The 19856-nt window shown below is 27.5% G+C and overlaps 1 protein-coding gene across 1 annotated transcript in view; it reads right to left on the bottom strand.

The window, feature by feature from the left end:
• Window positions 1-4792: 4792 nt before the first annotated feature.
• LOC129907186 (zwei Ig domain protein zig-8) overlaps window positions 4793-19856 on the bottom strand; it is a 306807-nt gene continuing 291743 nt past the window's right edge. The window contains exon 8 of the mRNA XM_055983283.1: window positions 4793-5145. Coding sequence (XP_055839258.1) covers window positions 4961-5145 — 185 coding nt within the window. The 3' untranslated portion in view covers window positions 4793-4960. The remainder of the gene's footprint in view (window positions 5146-19856) is intronic.

The following is a 19856-nucleotide window of genomic DNA, read 5'->3' as shown; positions in this document are numbered from 1 at the left end:
TTTACCGTTTGCTCTTGAATATGTTTTGCAAAATTGAAATATACGCTGATGTTGTATATACGCAGGATTGTAAAAAATTATTTTATTATTAATGCATTTGCTCTCCATTACAATTTAAAAAAAAAATATTTATTGCAAATAAAAAAAATTTCCATTGAAAAAAAATATTTATTGTAACTGAAAAATATTTGCATTGAAAAAAAAAATAAATTGCACGACTGGGGTCGCACGTACTTGCTCTTATGCTTAAAGTAACTATAATGTTAAAGATTTTTATTCAAGAAATTTAAAATTTGATATTTTGAAGAAATTTCATAAGTAGTATAAAAAAATTAAATCTGTTTTTATAGTTAATTAAACTCCGTTTTAAATTATCTTAAAATAAAAAAAAAATATGCCATTTTATTTCTCGTATAAAAAGGTATTTTTAGAAAAAAATTTTCGAAAATTGTAGGAGCCGTTTTTTAAAAAAATAATTTTTTGTATATAAAAATTTTTTAACATTTTTCAAAAAAAAAGTTGGTATGCCATTGTGAAGAAATAATTAATTTACACATAAAAACTAAATTTCAAAATTTTTCATTGATCCGTTTTCAAAAAATTGATTTTTCAAAAAAAAATTTTGAAATATTTTTTAAAAAACCAAAAATGCGTTTTTTGAAAATTTTCTAAAATTTTAATATTATCTTTCCTTACACACTTTTGTATAAAATTTTTCATTTAAATCGGGTTAATGTTGTACGAGATATTCAGAAACGAAAAAAACCGTTCTATGACAGGTACCGTTAATAACGGTACAAAAAATATTTTTTTTATTTGAAAAGTTGGCCCTTATGTGTAGTACTACACACAAAAATTTTAATCAAAATCGTTAGAGCCGTTTTTGAAAAAAATTAACTTTTCTATTTCCGTTATATGGCAGGTATCGTTAGTTTTGGTCATAAAAAAAAAATTTCAATTTCCCCTCTAGGGAATCACCAAAAACTGCTAACTACCAAGTTTGAAGAAAATCACTTCACTCGTTTAGGCTGCAGCTCCAGATAGAGACAGACAGACAGACAGACAGACAGACAGACAGACAGACAGACAGACAGAATTGCCGGACCCACTTTTTTGGCATTCTCCATCATCGTAATGTCATGTAAAATTGTTATCTCGAGTTCGATTTTTTTTACGAATCCTAAACTTGCCCTATAGTACCTATATCGCAAGTAATATTTATTGCATTAAAAATAAATTTGTTGCAAATGAAAAAAATTTGAATTGAAAATAAAATTTTCATTGCAAAAAAAATATTTTGCATTGAAAAAAATTTGTATTGCAAATACAAAATTTTCTGCATGGAAAAAAAAATCAATGCATTAAATATTTTTTTTTTTTAATATTCGTCGAATTTCTTACAATTTTGACTATTTGACCATATGTTAGCTATTTCAACTATAACATTGAACATAATGTATGGTCAAATATTCAAAATTGCAGGAAATTTGACGAATATTAAAAAAAAAAAATAATTAAATGCATTGATTTTCTTTTTCAATGCAGAAAATTTTGTATTTGAAATACAAATTTTTTTCAATGCAAAATATTTTTATTTGCAATAAAAATTTTATTTCCAATGCAATTTTTTTTTTCAATTGCAATACAATTTTTTTAATGCAAATTTTTCATTTGCAATAAATATTTTTTTTTTTTTCATTCAAATGCATTTTTTTTTAAATTGATATTTTTACAACGCTGGTTTAAATATATATCAACTATCCGATTGGCAAGGTTGGAGACGCTATAGCTCGAATATGAATATGGATCAGAAAAATATATTTAGTTTGATATTGCAGTAACTATTTAACCATACACAGTAAAACTGTTTTTGTAAATAAATAAATTAAATAAAAAAAAAAAAAATGATTCAAAATACCAACTTTATTCGTTTAATTCTTTCTCTCTCCTATTGAAATCTCATTTCAAACATGTTCTAAAAAATACAAAACTCATTAATTTTTTTTTAAACTTATTTCTTTTATTTTCTTAAATAATTTTAATAAAATGTATTTACAATTATTTTTGTTTTTCTTTTACAATTATTTCAGTAAGTCTGTCTTTTCTTTTCTATTTTTTTTTTTTTTTACTTTTCTTATAAATATCACTTAACTTACAGTTGTAGATGTGTATTAATTTATAATTGTTTTTATTATCCTTAAAACTTAAATTTTTTCTTATTTATTTTTGTTTGTTCTAAAATTGTCTACAGATATAACAAAAAAAAAAAAAACTATTATGTCAAATTATCTTTCTTAAAAAAAAAACAAGAAGATTTTACATTATTCGTATTACAAGTGATTTTTATATATAATTGTTTTTAATATTTTGTGGAGTACATACAAAATTTATGTTTTAATATTATATATTTACAATTTTTAATTAAATCTTGAATTTTACTATGCACTCTAAAAATTAATTTTCGTTGAACACAATTTTTGTTTGCTTATGTTTGTGTTATTTTTTTTTTTTTTTTTTAACAAAAATTTGTGTTGAATTGTTGTTGATATAATGTTTTGTTAATTTTTTATTTTATTACTTTTTTTTTCTATGAATATTGTTGTGATGAATTTTTTTTTAATATTGATTTATTTTCTAATAATTGTCGCTATATGATATTTAATTTATTTATTTTTATGTTTAACTGTAAATGGTTTTTTTTTATGTTTTGTTTTTGTTGTTGTTGGGTGTGTACTTGATTCGGTTTGTTTTGTGACTTGATTTTTTACTATTTCGTCTTACATTATAATTCTCACATTAATGTAGAACTATAAATTTATAATTTTTATTTTTATGAAATATTGTATTGCTAATTATAAATTTTTATCTATACATTTTTTTCTTTATTTTTTTTTAATAAACTGAATTTTTTTCTTTGTATATTCTTACAATTAATGGAATTAAAGTTAAAAAAAATAAGAACATTTTGAAACCAAATGTGTTGGATCAAGATTTTATTTTTCTTATAGCTTTTAGAGTTTTCAAAAATAACCCGGTTTAATAATATAATTTGAAATATTCTAAATTTTGAAAAAAGAAAAGTAATCTTTCGTTAAATTTTTTCCTAGAAACATAATTATGACTACATCAATAAATAAACATTATTTGAAGCAGTCAGTACCAACATATCAAATAAGCTGAATGACATTTACCGAGAAATGGGAGGGAAGGAGAAGGAGATAGTTCTTGAGCAGAAACTCCGCAGAGCAGAAAATTATGCTGAAATCACTACCTTCAAAAAACTTATTTAATAACTTTGGAATGCAGATGAAATAAAAAAAAATTGACTTTGATTTGCACAGCATTTTTCAATATGGAACCAGAAGTTGTTTAAAGTTTAATGCTAGAAATGATCAAATTTTTTCTGTGACCATACAAAATGTCGCCAAATGCTTAGGTTTACTACCACAGAAGATATGCAAGAAGTATTTTACCAATTTTGATCTGGTTGAGTGTAACTTTCTTATCCCTGGCCAAAGCGCCTATTACACAGCTACGGATTGGGTTCAAAATCTCGAAAACCGAAGTCCCGCAAACCTAAAGTCCCGAAAACCCAGAATTCCGAAAACCCAAAATCCCGAATTTGGGATTTTCGGAATTTTGGGTTTTCGGGATTCAAAATTTCGGGATTGTGTTCGTCTCCCGTATCAAGTTACATTTTGTGTCACTAAGAAGTTTGTTTTACCTTGAGACAAGTGACAAATCTTGGAAATTTGAAGCCTTTGGGCTTCAAGGAACATTTTTTATGCTATTTGACATTGTTTTTTGTTTCTTATGATATTTTATTGTCACTTAAGACATTTTTTTGTCGTATAGCACATTTTTCTCAATTGGGTCTTTTTTGACATTTGGGACATTTTCAAGATTTTGGTCATTTATTGTCCCCTGGAAATTTTTGGCCACTTCGTTTTTATGTATTTCAGCATTTCTATGTTCCCCTATAACTTAAAGGATATTTATCATAATTTGAAAAAAATGAGGTATTGTTAGAAGTATCTTGCTTTTTCGCTGGTTCCATTATACGATGCATTCTAGAGAAAAAAAAAGAAAAAACTGTCTGAGGTTTAATTTGAAAAATTTTATGGAGATTCGCTGTGCATTTAAATACCTACAAAATTTTAACATGAAATCAAAATTTTATTGAAACTTAAAAAAATTAACTCGATTAAATAAACTTAAATTTTTCAGTCGAAATACATACATGACAGAAAATTAATTTTCCTTGAAAGGACGTGTTTTATCTAACTTTATAAAAAGATTTTATTGCGTAAAATTTGTAATGGCAGCTGAAAATTATTTAAAATATTCACAACCAAGCTTTATTGGGTCTCTTTTAACAAAAACAAAAAAAAAATTCTATGAATTTCAATATAACAAAAAATGATTTCTTAAAAAAAAAAAATTACTAATATTTACACATTCAATATTTAATTATTGAATATTTGTTTTACCTTACAAGTATTATTAAGTACAATTCTTAATTTTCAAATTTTTATGTGTTGGTATGTGTGTCAAATATATATATTTTTATTTTTATAAATCTATTTTATATAAACAAACTTATATAATATGAATGTTCCTTATGTGTTATTTTATATAATTTTTTTTTTTTTTAATATAATAAATTTTTTTATAATCATCAATTTTACTTATTTTTTTTTCTAAATTTTAAATTAAGTTGAAAAGGATAACTAAAAGAACATAATCTCAACAAGTCAATGTCAAAATAAAAATTAAAAACAAAAAAAAAATAAATACCAATTTAGGTAAAGTCAATGAGTAAGTAGGTAATACAAAAAGATGAGAACGAAAAAGTAAAAAATAAAATAAAAGAGGTAAAATGAAAAATTTAATTCCCAGTTGCACCATCACCATCACGACCGCAACAACTACAAGAACAACAACTTGAAGTAGCGCTTCTTCAGCTCTTATTATCATTGCTTGTCCTCAACAAATTACTTACACCGGAAACAGACTTGAGAAAAACTCGCAGATAACACAGCAATAGCACGGGCAATATCCCACACAGCCAACTGTGTCTGGTCCTTGAGTTTACTACTACCACAGATGTTGCGGCATTGTGCTGCATTGCAGCTGGATGCTCACCTGAAAAATACACACAAAAAGAAAAAAAAAAACAAAATTGAGGTTAAAAACAAAATCATCAACAAACAACAACAACAAACTTTAAGTCCAACAAAATATAGAACAAAATGATTTTTTTTTTTTTTTCTTTTTGAGAAAATTTTTGTCTGGGAAATTGAGACCAGTTGAGAGGATAATTCCATGAAGGTAATTAAAATGTGTGAATGTCTCTATTTTTGTGTTTGTGTGAGGCAAGGATGTAGTTAAAGAAAGATAAATGTGTGATGGTGGTGTTCCGTTTCCGCCTATATAGAAAATCGTTGGTTGGATATGACAACAAAACGGATATAGAAAAAGGAAAGGGATTTCTTTTGACGGCAAAAAAATAAAACTGACATGTCACTTCTGCAAAAAATAATCCTCACATCTCATGACAGGATAATAGGGCTGTCAATTAGGCTTGAAGTCAGAGCTCTTCGTGCTTGCATTTTTTTTTTCTCACTTGCTCGCTTAAATATTATGGAAGTGGATATTTAGAGTATAGGAAAATGGTTATTCCTCTACCTATGAGGATTTACTCTGGATCCAAGATAAATGTAGTGATGTGAGCAAATTTGTATTTGGTTCGTTATTTTTTTTGCCAGATATTGATTGGATATGGTAAGATTGATGACAGATTTTGTGAAGAATATGGATTGGCAATAGCTGGATTGAAGGCGGTATTGAAAAGATGCTTAAATCGATGAGAGACAGCAAGAAAGGTTTTTTTATGTGTGTAATGTTTTAAATGGATTTATAGCCGAGAATTAAAATTTATCAATTTTGCTCAGAATGAAATAATAGCCCACAGATAATTTCATTAATCTTAAAGACTTAAGATTGTTTCACAAATAAATACAATGATCTGATCTGTATCACGACGAAAATAAAACACAGCTATTGTTAACTAAAAATTACGAACAGTGACTGATATTAAGTTTAAATATGTTTTTCTCCAAGAGCTGATACAAAACTGAGTTAGAAGCGAGGTGTGAAAATATCAATACAAAAAAAAAAAGCATTTGAAATAAAAAAAAGAGGTTTTCTGTAAAGCCGGTTTACGGACGATGATTTTACGTGATAACGTCGTAAGAAAAAAGGTTGTAGGCTTTTAAAATGAGCCATTTGAAGCGTTTATTTATTTCAAACAATCACAATTTACAAGAAAAAGCTAAAAAAAATACCTTTTTTCTTTTCTCATTATATTATTTTTTTTATTTTAAAAGCTCACAAAAAAAATTACACAATTAAAAAGCCAAATATTTCTTCTAAATAATAAAACCATTTTTAAATTTTTACAATGAGCAAAAAGTATGAAAAAAATTTATTGAAAACAATCATTTCTTATGAAAAAAGTGAAAAAATCACTTCACCCAAAAACTCATTTTTTTGATATAACAACCTATAATAAATTTTATACCACCTGAAAGCTTATTGCTTCAGCTCAAAATATATATATATAGATCATGTCTACTTGACATCTACAAAGAGAGCTAGAATTTTTTGAACTCGATCAAATTTCATTAAAAAAAGCAAAAAAAACATGTAAATTTATCTTCTCACGCTATTAAATCCATTTTTTTTTTACAATCTATAAAAATAAAAAACGATGAAAATCGGTTAAAAACGGCAAAAAAAACCTGTTTTTTAAAACTTATTCTTCTCCGTATTCGGTCAAAACTCTTTTAACGATTCCAATTTTTTGCGCATTGATCAGCCCTACATATCCTAGATTTTTTGAACGCTCCAAAAAAAGCTTCAAATCAAAAACTACCAAAAACTACTCCTAAAAAAGGAGGTATTTTTCAAAAATTCATATAACGCAGAGTGTTGGAAAAAAATCCGTATCATTTTGTCATACCCACAACACCTGATCAATGTTCAAACAAAACGTTATAGCGGAGTTCCAAAATTTTTTGAAATTTTTTCTTAAATTCAGTTATCCTTAAATCAGTCTCCTCTATCTATGGCAAAAAGAATCAACTCTCTACGGCCACGCGTTTAGATTTTAGCCCAAATTTCATCTTTCGGTTTTACCCCTGTTCACCCTATTAAATGACCGAATTTTTTAAAATATTTCATTTAGATTAAGCTTTAGTTTATTATCTTTCAAGTAAGCTATAGAAGATTTTTGTATCTCTAATAGTTTATTTTTAATTTTTAATTTAAATTTTTTGCCGCACTGCGAAAGTGCAAGAGTGTAACGTTAGAAAATGGTGTCACTTTTTTGTGGTGGCTGCCATGGTTCATCGATTTATAAGACGTTATCACGTCAAAACATTTGTTGCAAAAAAAAAAATATTTATTGCAACTGAACAAAATTTGCATAAAAACAATTTGTATTGCAACTGGAAAATATTTGCATTGAAAATAAAATTTTTATTGCAAATAAAAAAATTTGTAAAAATTCAATGCAAAAGTGTACCTACACTAAATATTTTTTTTTTAATATTTACTCTTCAAATTTCTTACAATTTTGGGTATTCGAGCATACTTAAGCTATTTCAACTATAATATTGAACCTTTTTTTGCAATTTGTTTTTTAATGCGAAATATTATACAACTATTTGTCAATCCTGGCAGACGGCAAGGTGCAGGGTCATAAGTCCACGGGCCAAAAGTCCATAATGGACTACTGACTCACTTGGGTGGGTTATAAGTCCACAAATCAATTATGGATTTACAACCCACCCAAGGGTGTCAGAAACCCACAAAAAAGTGAGCCAGAACTCCATAATGTCGAAAAAGATGTGGAAGGTGCTTAAGGAATATTAATTTGTAAAGAATGTTCAAACGTTAATTTTGTTTCAACAATATTTGTAAATTGATTTTTTAGTTTTTTTTTATGATTTTTTTTTTTTTGAAAATTTTATGTTTTTTTTTCTTAACTGACTCGAGTTTGGTTGTAAAGCTTTTTGAGGTAATTTTCGAAAATTCGCACAAAGCAAAGAAGAACAAAATTTTGTTCAAAAGACGATTAGTTTGGAGCCTCATAGTGATAATCGCCACTTATTTGGGAAACTATCTCGCAAACAAAGCGGCCTAATTAATTATCACAATATGGAGATTAAAAACAAATAAATCCCAATTAATTGGCGGAAGGCGATGCGGAAAAAAATTTGCTCGCATGGGAATCTATTTAAATTGCACAAGCCAAACGCGAAGCGGAAAAAAATTTTGCCCACGGGAGAATCAATTTTGAGGTGTGAAAATAAAAATTCGCGCGAATTTTTATTTTCACACCTCAAAATTGATTCTCCCGTGGGCAAAATTTTTTTCCGCTTCGCGTTTGGCTTGTGCAATTTAAATAGATTCTCATGTGAGCAAATTTTTTCCCGCTTCGCGTTTACCTAGTTATAACAAAAACATCTTTGGTGTGCGGTATTATCATACAATTGCCAAAACGGGATTTTTACATTTACATGTTTTCAATGTTTATTCAAATGTTTTGAAAAGCTTTTGAATAATTGTGTATTTATAAATGTTGAAAATTGAAGTAAAACCAATTTTGAAAGTTGGTCTTATTTCACTTATACTAATTTCATGACACCAATTGAACATTTAATGAAGAAACTTTCGAAAATTGACGATTGTTCCAGATTTGAATTCTTATTAAATTCATTTTCTAAAATTCACTCGAATTTAAAAGATATTTGATTACTTTTTTTTATAAATGTTTTGGAGAGATATTGCGAAAAAAATTAGAATATGAGAACTCAGCCCCATAATGAATTTTTGCTTTCCTAATTGGTTATAAATTTTTAATCGATTGGCCAAAAGTCCACAGGAATTTTGTATGAACTTTTGACCCACTTGGGTGGGTTGTAAGTCCATAATTGATTTATGGAGCTATGACCCACACAAGTGAGCCAATAGTCCATTATGGACTTTTGGCCCGTGGACTTTTGACCCTGCACCGACGGCAATGCCATGCTATATCTGAGTTTGTATATAATTAATTGTTTGAAATGTTGAATAAAAATCAGTATAGGTCAATATATGGGAGGTCGTCTAGGAGATTTACTACAAAAATAGCGGAACCCAATATTTTTTTAAATACACAGCGAATTATTTTAATACATTAAATTTACTATATGAATATGTATCCTTTATGTTTATATAATTAAATGTCTCTTCACAAAAAATTCACAAAAAAGAATGTTTTTTCGCACTTACAACTAGATATAACCCCTTAAACAATCAATTTTACGAAAACACTGTTTTCTTGAAATTTTGTTTTTAATGTAAATTAATGTTTGCTAAAATATGACATACCATTTTTTTTTTTGTTTTAAACTTTTTTTCAAAAAAAAAAGTAAATTATAAAAATAAATTATCAAAATGATTCTAACAATTTTGACATTTTTGCTGCTAATGCATTTTAATAAAAGAAATCAAGTTGGTTACTTTTTTAAGTTAAAACACATTTAAGAATTTGTTTTTCCTTTTTACAAACTATATTCAGGTGTTAAAATATTTTTTTTTTTTAATTCATGTGTGATAAGGACAAAAAAAGAAGTTCCCACAAATAAGTTACAGTGTTTGCAAATATAGTAGCTAAATCAATCAATTCCACTGAATGACATTTTTTTAACACTTTTAACATTTTTCTTTGTTCTTTGAAGCATTTTTTTTGTTTGTATTTCTTTGGGTTGCACTTACTTGCTTTTATGGTGAAAATTGTTTGGAACGTAAAAGTTTTGTAAAACGTTCATAAAAAAATTTAATTTAGTTTAATCTTTTTTTTCAATAATTTTATAAGAAGCAATGTAAAAAATGATTAAAAATCGTTTTTAAATTAACAACAAAGCCTTCAAAATTAAGTATAATATGTCATTTAATTTCTTGTATAAAAAAAGAATTTTTAGATATTTTTTTGAAAATTGTAGTTACAAGGCCTAACTTAAAACTTATGAAGAAAAAAAAAAAAATTAAGTTTAAAGTACGCTTGAAAGTACTGCCCTTACTTGTTAAAACTATAGATAAAAGTGTTTTGGATGCCCGCATTCACTTATCTTCGTTTCAAAGACAAGAAAATGCATAAAATTACAAAAAACATCATTATTATATTTTTCTTTCAAAACTAAATCACTTTACATTTTAAGTTCAAATAACCACTATTCATAATATTTAACAAAGAAATATAAAAAAAAAACACTTAACAACACCAACAGAGCTTTAATAGAAAAATAACTATAAAAAAAAACAACCACAACTTAACACCAAACCTTATTCAAAAAAGGAATATTCTGTTTCTCATAATGAATATTTATTTTGAAAAGCCAAATAAAATGTAAATAAAACCATAATTTCTAGTTGCTTCCGCTGCTGCTGTTGCTGTTGGTTTATATACACAAACAAGATTTATAATTTGGTTTTAAGTAAAATAATATAATCTGAGGGATAAAGTTACGCTTTATGTTAATATTACACAGTCAACTGATTTATTTGTTTCGAAAGGTGAGAATTTTGTTTAAGGTTTAATTTTGTGATTTAATATCATCTTCCTTAATATAATTAAAGTGTTTGGTAATAAAATCACAAGTTTTTTAGGCAGATATAATAAATGAGTTCAAGATCTTTGAAATTGGTTAAAAAAAATCCAAAAAAATACAGTCATTGAAAATTTATCAGAATTACTTCCGGAACTATTAAGAAAAGAAAAAAAAAAACTCAACACCATTCAACTGTAAATAATAAAGGCTTCCAAAAAGAAAACTAAGAGGATGTTCTCCAGTCATACACTATATTTCCTAAAAAAAAACGCGTTCTGTTGAAAAATATGAAAACTCTTAAAGGAATGTTACTTTATGGTCTTAATTAACCAGATAAATTCATTTTCATTTTTTGCTTTTTTACTTATTTACGAAAAACTAAAACTAAGACCAAGAGCTCAGTACACAGGGCAAGATATAAGGCAAGAGCTACCAGTATGCCATCTGCGATATCCGGTTCATGCTTTCAACTGCTTGAACTCAAAACAAAATTAAAAGCTTAACAGTTCAGAGCAAAGTAGTGCGAATGAACTGACAAAATAAATTTGTTTCTTTTGAATATACTTTCTAAAAAGAGAAGTTAGTTGCCAGAAAGTATGTAGATGTGTCGTGACGATGGTGTTGTGTGTCTTAATTTTTTTTTTTTTTCGGACAGCCATGGCATTGATATTTGGAAGGAAATGAAGTGCAAGTACACTAACGCTCTTTTAAAAAGCATTCAACTTAGTTTTCCGTTGTGTTTGAAGAAATGCAATTTAAAGAATTAGAGTGAAATGTGTTTTATTTTAAGGTAAAACGAAAAAACATAGATATCTTAAGTTTTGAGACAAGTTTTGACAGCTTAAACATAATGACATAACATTTTAATGGTCAATAAATTATGTAAGAAATTATTTTTTACAGTACAGTATTTAAAATCTATAATTCAAATTAGAAAATAAGGAAAATACGAATTGCCAACTTCTAAACAAAAGAGCTGAGCAGCGAACTTTATTCATTTTTTTTTTATTTTTTGCTTTTCAGTTTTTTTTTTGCATTTGACGTAAAAAACCAAGGGACAAAATCAGTTTCATATAAAAAATTTTATAGGAAAATAAAAAAATTAATAACAAAAAATAACAAGTTGCTGTAATTCTCCAAAGAACTACAAAAATATGAATTCGGGTTGGGGTCAAAATTCTGCCGGGGTCAAAATTCTTTTTTCAAAATTCTACTTTACAAAATTCTGCAAACAATTGAATAGTTAAATAAATTTTGAATTTTTTGCAGAACTATGTAAAATTATTTTTTACTCACTTTATCAATTTTTTTGTTCATTGTTTGTTTGATAAATCAATATATTAAACACATATTAAGAAAAGGTTTTTAATGTTAAATATTTTCGAAAAATAAATACAAATTTATTTCTTGTTTAAATTTTGTATCACACAACATTATTTCTAATTAGTTTTCAACAGTTTATATATGTATGTGAATTATAAAAAAGGGTTGGGGTCAAAATTCTGCCAGTGTCAAAATCTTGCAAAATTTGCTGCTTAGTTGAGATAACTTACTTACGAGTAGGTACTATGCCAGTTTTTGTAGTATTATTTTTTTTTGATAAATCAATAAATTTCAAAATATTGAGAAAACATCTTTAATGATACCTAAATATCTTCGAAAAATAATAATTCAAAATTTTTTATTAATCAAAATTAATATTCAAAAAATTGAATAAGAAAAGGAATATTTTTTATCACACAACATCGTTTTTAATTAGTTTTCAACGGTATATAAACGGTATATTTGACTTAAATTACATCAATGAGGTGTATTTTTGTTTAGCCCTGATTTTTCAATCGTCAGTTAGACTATCAGAAGAATAAATGTCAGTATAAAAAAAACTTTTACTCCTAGGAATAAGCTCTATCTGAAGTTTATCTGACTATTGAAAAATTGGCCCTTAGTAAACAAAAAACAAACAAAATTAGCAGAATTTTGAATGTAACAAATTTTAAATATAAAAAAGCAAAATTTTGAAAAACAGAATTTTCTTAAAAAAAAAAAAAAATAGAATTTTGAAAACAAGAATTTTGAAGTCAGAATTTTGACCCGCTCCCTAAAAGAAATTCATTCTATGCATTATAAAAAATATTTTAGACAGCTAAAAAACAAACAGTTTTAGGAAAGTAATAATATAATATTAATTATATTGATTGAAGAAAAAAAAAAAAAACAGAATAAGCTGATTTTTTTGTTCAAAAATATTCTGTCAAAATTTTAAAAAGCAGAATTTTGAAAGACAGAATTTTTGTTAAAAAAGCAGAATTTTGAAGACAGAATTTTGATTTTGAAATTATAAAGGTCGAAATTACAAATGATTTTTCTTCCACACAATGATAATAAAATTAATCATGTTCATAAAGAAACAAACTTCAAAACCCTCGAGGAAAATTGTATCATTTACCTAAAAGACAATCAATTCTTCAGTCAAGAACACTCTACAAACAAGGCCAATAGTATAATATATATTTCTACATGTTAACAACTACTCTCTTTTACTTATATTTTTTACCTGAACTTGTTCTTGTTTGGAAAGTCTTTACCATGTACATATTATAAACTATCAAATCTTTTGATCGTCCTTAACACCATTCCCTCATTTTCAAGGCACACAACAAAAATAACCTTACTACAAACATAAAACGCATATATTTTTTGTGTGTTCCATTTTGTTGAAGTTATCCTTTGGGCAAAAGCAAGCAAGCAAACACAAGAACCAGATCGCACAACACAAAAAGACTGTTTTCAAGCTTTTAACATTTAACCAAAAAAATAAAAAAAAAAAAAAAAAAAAACATATAAAAAAACAAACTGTTTCATGTTATACATGTTGAATTTATAGAAATGCCTGAAGCAATCGAAAATCAGCAACTATGTTGTGGAAGGATATTGTATACGAAGGATATACTCTCAACTTGAACAAAAGCGAACACACTTTATCTTTTGCTTTTGGGAATCCTTGATAGACTCAATGCGACACGTTTAGTGTTCATTTTTTTTTTTATTTTGCTCTTCTTCAATTTGTGTTTTCCTTTCACTTCAGAACAGAAGAATGGATTCGCCTTCAAATGTACCAAGTTTTGAGGCACATATCCACGTAAAAGGACAAGAAAAACGATCTTGGAACACATTTTCTCGATAAACCTCTTCACTTGCTCCCTACAATCTTCATCCTTGTCCTTTTTCGAACTCTGTGTATGCTTTGGGTACTTGCACGCTAGGTATTTCCTAATTTATGTGTGAACGAGAGAAACGAACCAGCAAAAAAGTAATTATTTTCTCATCCCTGGGGCTATTCCAGGATCTACTTCTCGTTCGCTTTCACGTGCATGCAACAACCCTTTAATGTTTGTGTATTTTTTTTTATTTTAAGTTACTCATAGAAAAAACTATTTACTTGGGGAGTAAAGCAGTGTAACTGCTTTCCTATGAGTAAGTTGGGTAAACATTGATACAGCACAACACAGTCATAGAGTAAATAATTCAAATAATAAAAAAAAAAAAAATGAGTAAAAAATCCTCAAACCATGAAGGACGAAAGCAATATAAGAATAGAAACGAGATGTGTACTGATTGTTGCTGTTGTTGTTGTTGTTGTAGTTGATGGAGTTGGATCGTTGGTTGGTTTGGACCATGGTTAGGTCATTTTGAAAGAATTTCAATTTTTTTTTTCATTCATTTTTAATTAAAAGGAAACAAAGACATGAGGAGAGAAAAGCGTGCAGTGTGCACTTGAACACAAAATGTCCTTGAGGTCCTTGCTCTGCTTTTTTAGTTCAACCTTGGTTTTGAATGCTTATAACAGCGAACACAATTGGAAACGATGCAATGTCATATCATAAATAACATACAGTATTGTCGGCAAAGTAGGTTCTTTTTTTTTTGGAATACACGTCAAATGGATATCAGTATAATGTTAAAAGGACTTATGACCGCAAAGTGATATAAAAAATATAATTATTTTACTGATTAGTTGATCAAATTTTTGACTGACATTTCCAGACCCGCTGTACACTCAAGAAAACTTTTTACATATTTTTCAAATTTTAGCCTCCACACGGAACCATTTCAATTAAATGTGACCTTACATAGCTAATGCCAACCGTAATACAAAGACCTTTGTAACGATACCTTATTTGATAAATTAGGATAAGTAGTTTAAAAGTTACGATGGAACATATGAATGTTCATACATACAAAAACGCATAAACCTAGTCGTAGTAGGGTACAAAAAAAAAACATGCATGCATTGTTCATGGGGCTAAAAGATTGCAACTAACGATGGATTGCAAATTGAAAAAAAAGCGACGAAGTACATGAGATCCAAGAAGGACCTCCATTGGCTTGCATTGCAGTTATGGAAAATGATAGTAATCTGCCATTGAGAAAGCTGTTATTGGTCCCAAAAAGCCAGTGATTCATTTTATTTGTGTTTGCGATGACAAATTGAGCATTTATACTTAATTTATTAGACGTTTTACACGAATCATTGGCTTTTTGGAACCAGTTACAGATTTTAATGTCTCTTCTAAAAAACACCCCTTCACCCTTTTTTTATAAAAACTCTTTATTCTTGCTTTCTATCCCAAATTCAACGTTTTAACCAAATTTCATTTGAGTGACAAAACAAATTTTGTTTTCACTCAAAAAAAAAAACACCCTTTTAATCATGATATTCTTATAGACACTTTAGATTCTTGTTTCTTATCTCAAAAGTAACATAATTGCTGAATTTCGCTAGTATTACTCTAGTATTAGGTACACACTTTTTCTAATATACGCATATTTTTTTTCTACACCTAAAAAAAAACACCCTTTCACATAAAAAAATGTATAAACTACTTTTATTCACAATTCTCATGGGAAAAACAACATTTTTAATAAATTTCGTAAGGGTAACTTTTATACCACTGATTTTTTAGGACTTATCGCGGCTTTTCCTTATTTCCCAAAAAAAAAAAAACACCCTTTCGTCTAAAATATTCATATAGACTGCTTAGATTCTTGGTTTCTGTTATTAATGACCATATGTACCGATTTTCGTTGGTGCAACATTTTTGTCCCAGTTTTTGTGGTTTTAGTTCTGAATTTCATCATTTCTTAAAAAAAAAACGCCCTTTCATTCAAGATAATTTCTTAGAGCTTTTAGATTCTTAAAAGAAAGAAAAACTTTTCACCAAGTTAAAAAAAAACTAATAAAATGTATGGCAGCTGTTACGATACCTTTCTCACGCATAACTCAACCCATCAAAAAAACACCCTTTCACCAAAAATATTTTTACAAATTTTATGCTATACCTGCTTTATTTAAAAACTTAATCCCAAATTTCATCAATGTATCTTGTTTTTCACATAGGTTTCGATAATATTTACCTTTTGAAGTCAAAAATTAAGCACTCTTGGTTTTAATCAGCAATAACTTTTCTTAGAGCAATTGTATTGACTTTATTTTTATGTCATTAGATTCAGAATCAAAAAATACCTTAAAAACATGTGTCATACGATGATATTCCACAAACACACTTCCACCAAACTTTGTTATCCTTGGTTCATGAGTGTAACAATTTTTTTTTAAATATGCCTATTTTACCTGTACTACATAGTTTTCTAAGTTTTCATATTTTTCTTCCTTTTTTTTTAATATTTTATTCGTTTAAAATATATAATTCTGAAAATATTTATAAAACATTCACAATCATGGGATTTGAAAAATATTTTCCTCTAGCAAAACGCATGTAGATAAATCCTGTTGTCCAAAAACAACCAAAGGAGAATTTATACAGATCCTTTTCTCAAATCGACACAATGACCTATACTGCCCTCTCTTTTCCTCTCTTGGTATATTTTTTATATTTACATTTCTAAAAAACTTTTGTTTATATTTTGAAAATATTCACACGTCAGGTGCATAGAAATACACAAGAAACTAGTTTCAAATCAACCTCATTACTCTATATAAGGTGTATATTGTTTTTCAGCATCAATTGAAACGAAAATACAAATAGAAATGTTAAGCTCGAAAGCCTTTTTCATTTGTGTTTATTTTAAAGGGTTTTTGCATCTTAAGGTGAATATATGAATGTTTCAAAACATAGAAGGTCTTTGAACAAAAAAATGGAATGTTTTTAGCTTGCTGATGTGCAAGTTAAGGAAAAGCTTGTTAAAGGATTTTATCAGAAGATTTGTACGATATCTTTTGTAAAGTTAGGTTGTGGAAATATTGTTAAGGAAAAAGTATTCGTAACGAATCAGACTTAAAGTCCAATTTGATTTGGATTTTAATGGTTTTTGTTTTTATTTTGGATATTTTTCTTATAGTTGATTTTTACGTATACCGTTCCAATTGGTATGGTATACGGTTTTAATTCAGTGGAACTCTCTCGAAAAAAACAAACCCAACTTTTCGAAAATATTATTGTGTGCAGAGTCCGAATCCGAAGTCAACATTTCACTGGCACTTCACTTTTTTGATATACTTGAATATTAACAGGTCAAAAACGCATTTTTTGGTTATATTTGACGCCGTTAAATTCTTTTTTTTTTTTGCAAAACTACTTATGCACTCTCAAAACGCCATATAAAAACGTTATAAAGGTATTTATTTTTTTCAAATTTTTTTTTTTCTCAAAGATATTGGAAAAAGAAATTTATGATATCTCAAAACCTTGATTGTTTTTTTTTTCGAAGTAATGAATGTTTTTTTTTTAACCTAATTCCGATTTGCGTTTTCTGATTTGGACTTACAAAAAGCAATATTACGGAAAAATATATATTTTTGACTAAACATCAAAAAGAACTTATGTTATTGAAAATTGGGTTTTGAGACTTCTAAAGCGAAAATAGTGATGTGTGCCTGTGTAACTCAAAAACTAGAAGTGATAGAATTAATCTGTAAACAGTTTTGAATTAATTTAAATCACCTAACAGAGTTCTTGCTCCAGACTTTTTTTGATTTTTGCTGACCGGTGTAATTTTAGTATTCTTTCATGAAATTTCTCTTGCCGTCTAAACAAGGGGTAGTAGGTACTCTCTCCCCCTCTCGTTTCATTTTTCTTATTCTGATCTAAAATACACGCTATTACTTCTTTTCACACGTCTTGGAAAACAACCAATAAAAAAAAAATTCCAAAGTTGGTCACTACTGTGTATGCGTAATATTTTTTTTTAAAGAAAATAAAAAAAATAAAATAATTAAAACTTAAAAGAGCTATAGAGAAAAGGTACCAATGAATAAAATAAATAATGCAAGCATTTATAGAGAAATGTAAATCAGTACAGTAAATTCGATTTTGTTTTTTTGATAAAAATATTAATTTTTTTTTCAAATGTACACGGAAAGAAATAACATGATGGGCACATTAAATTTCACCACAGTCAAAAAAGGTGATATCCGCTTAATATTAGGCGATTCCACTCAAACTTAAATTTATTGTAAACTTCATCTTAGTTTAATCATCTTAAAAAAACCGACCAAAAATAAAAATTTTAAAATTATTGTCATACTTTAGCTTTAGTTGCAGTTTATCATACTTAATTCCAACAGTGAGATAGCACAGTGGTAAGGCACTCGCCTAGTGACCCAAAAGTCGTAGGTGCGATCCAAAGTGGCTGCCAGTTCTTTTTTTTTTTTTATTTGCGCATTCAAGAAATTAATGTGACTTGTCACCTTAATTTAAGGTGAAAGTCATCTTAGCAAATAAAGAATGCAGAAATTCGCTTAATTTTATGTGGTATTTTTTCTCCGTGTAAGGATTTTTTCTGCTACAACTACTACTTCTATGATTATTATGGAATATTTCTGTGTTACAACAAAATCAATAAATAGCAAAAGGGAAAAACTTTAATGATATATACTCATTGTATCATAATAATACAAAATAAGGTTTTTTTAAATTCTCAAAATTATAAGTATAAAATAATTTTGGCAAAAAATGTAACTCTTTTACGACCATAGTGCATTTGTGACGCCTTAAGTCGCCGTAGTAAAAAAAAAAAAATGCTAAGAAAATTGTTAATTAGATTTAGATGTAACTTGTCATTTGAGCTTTTTAGCTCCATCAGAAATTGGGTTTACTAATGGTCGCATATTTTGACATATCATTGATGAAAGTCAAATGCAACAAATCAAAGACTTGATGTAAAAAAAATCGTGTCAAAAAATTTTTTATTTATTTGCTCATGTTAACATTTCAAAAAGATCAGACAATAATAATTTTAAATAATGTTATAATGGTAAATGCCTAGAGTCTCTCAAATACAAAAAATTGATCCTTCTATTTGAACACAGTTGTTATTAAAATATATTTTTTAAAACCTAAAATTTTTAATTGAAAAAAAAAAAATGATTTTTGCTAACAATTTTATTCGAAATCAAAATGGAGCTCCTTTAAATTTGTTTTAGCTTAGAATGTAACCAAGAAAAAACTAAAATAATTCAATATTTATCTGTTTTGCTAATTTTTTATTTATAAAACCCATCGTTACCATAGAGAGCATACCATAAAAAAAACAAAAATCCCCACTCGTTTTGTTTTCATTAAAAAACACTTTATTTTAATAACAAGGCCATTTTTATACGTCTCAGCGTAAATTGAGGCATTTAAAATGCACGCACAATTATTTTTTCACACCAAAATAAAGATTTGTTTACATTCACACCGTTCTCAAAAAAATATCCTTGCTTAATGGCCTGTTGGCATACAAAAAATACAAAAAAAAAACAACAACAAAAAAGAGAAGAAAAATTTATCAAATTATTTCATTATCACCCAGATTAGCAAAACGGTACGTATATACCTTTTTTTGAAACCTACCTTTGGAATACAAAAAAAAAGTCGACACAAAAAAAAACCTTTTTACATTAAGTTCAAGATCATTCTTCAGAGTGAGTATTATACGGCATATAATCACCACCATTTACCCGGGAAATGCTTTAAGGGCATTTCTGGCTCTGTTCCGTTTCACCGGTGTGATATTTTGGGTGTAAGCGGGTGATATGGGGTCTTAACACACAATAAAGGCACACAGCATAATGACCAATTTGTGAACTCATTATCCCCCCCACGTATCCAAACTACTACTTACACCCGCAGAGAGTGTGAACAATTTAGGCAGACACAAGGTATCCATTCCCCATACCCCCAAAGCAATTACTTA

This window comes from Episyrphus balteatus, chromosome 1 (genome assembly GCF_945859705.1).
Source record: "Episyrphus balteatus chromosome 1, idEpiBalt1.1, whole genome shotgun sequence".
Lineage (NCBI taxonomy): Eukaryota > Metazoa > Arthropoda > Insecta > Diptera > Syrphidae > Episyrphus > Episyrphus balteatus.
The sequence above is the reverse complement of the archived record's forward strand: the minus strand, read 5'-3'. Positions and strand labels throughout refer to the sequence as shown.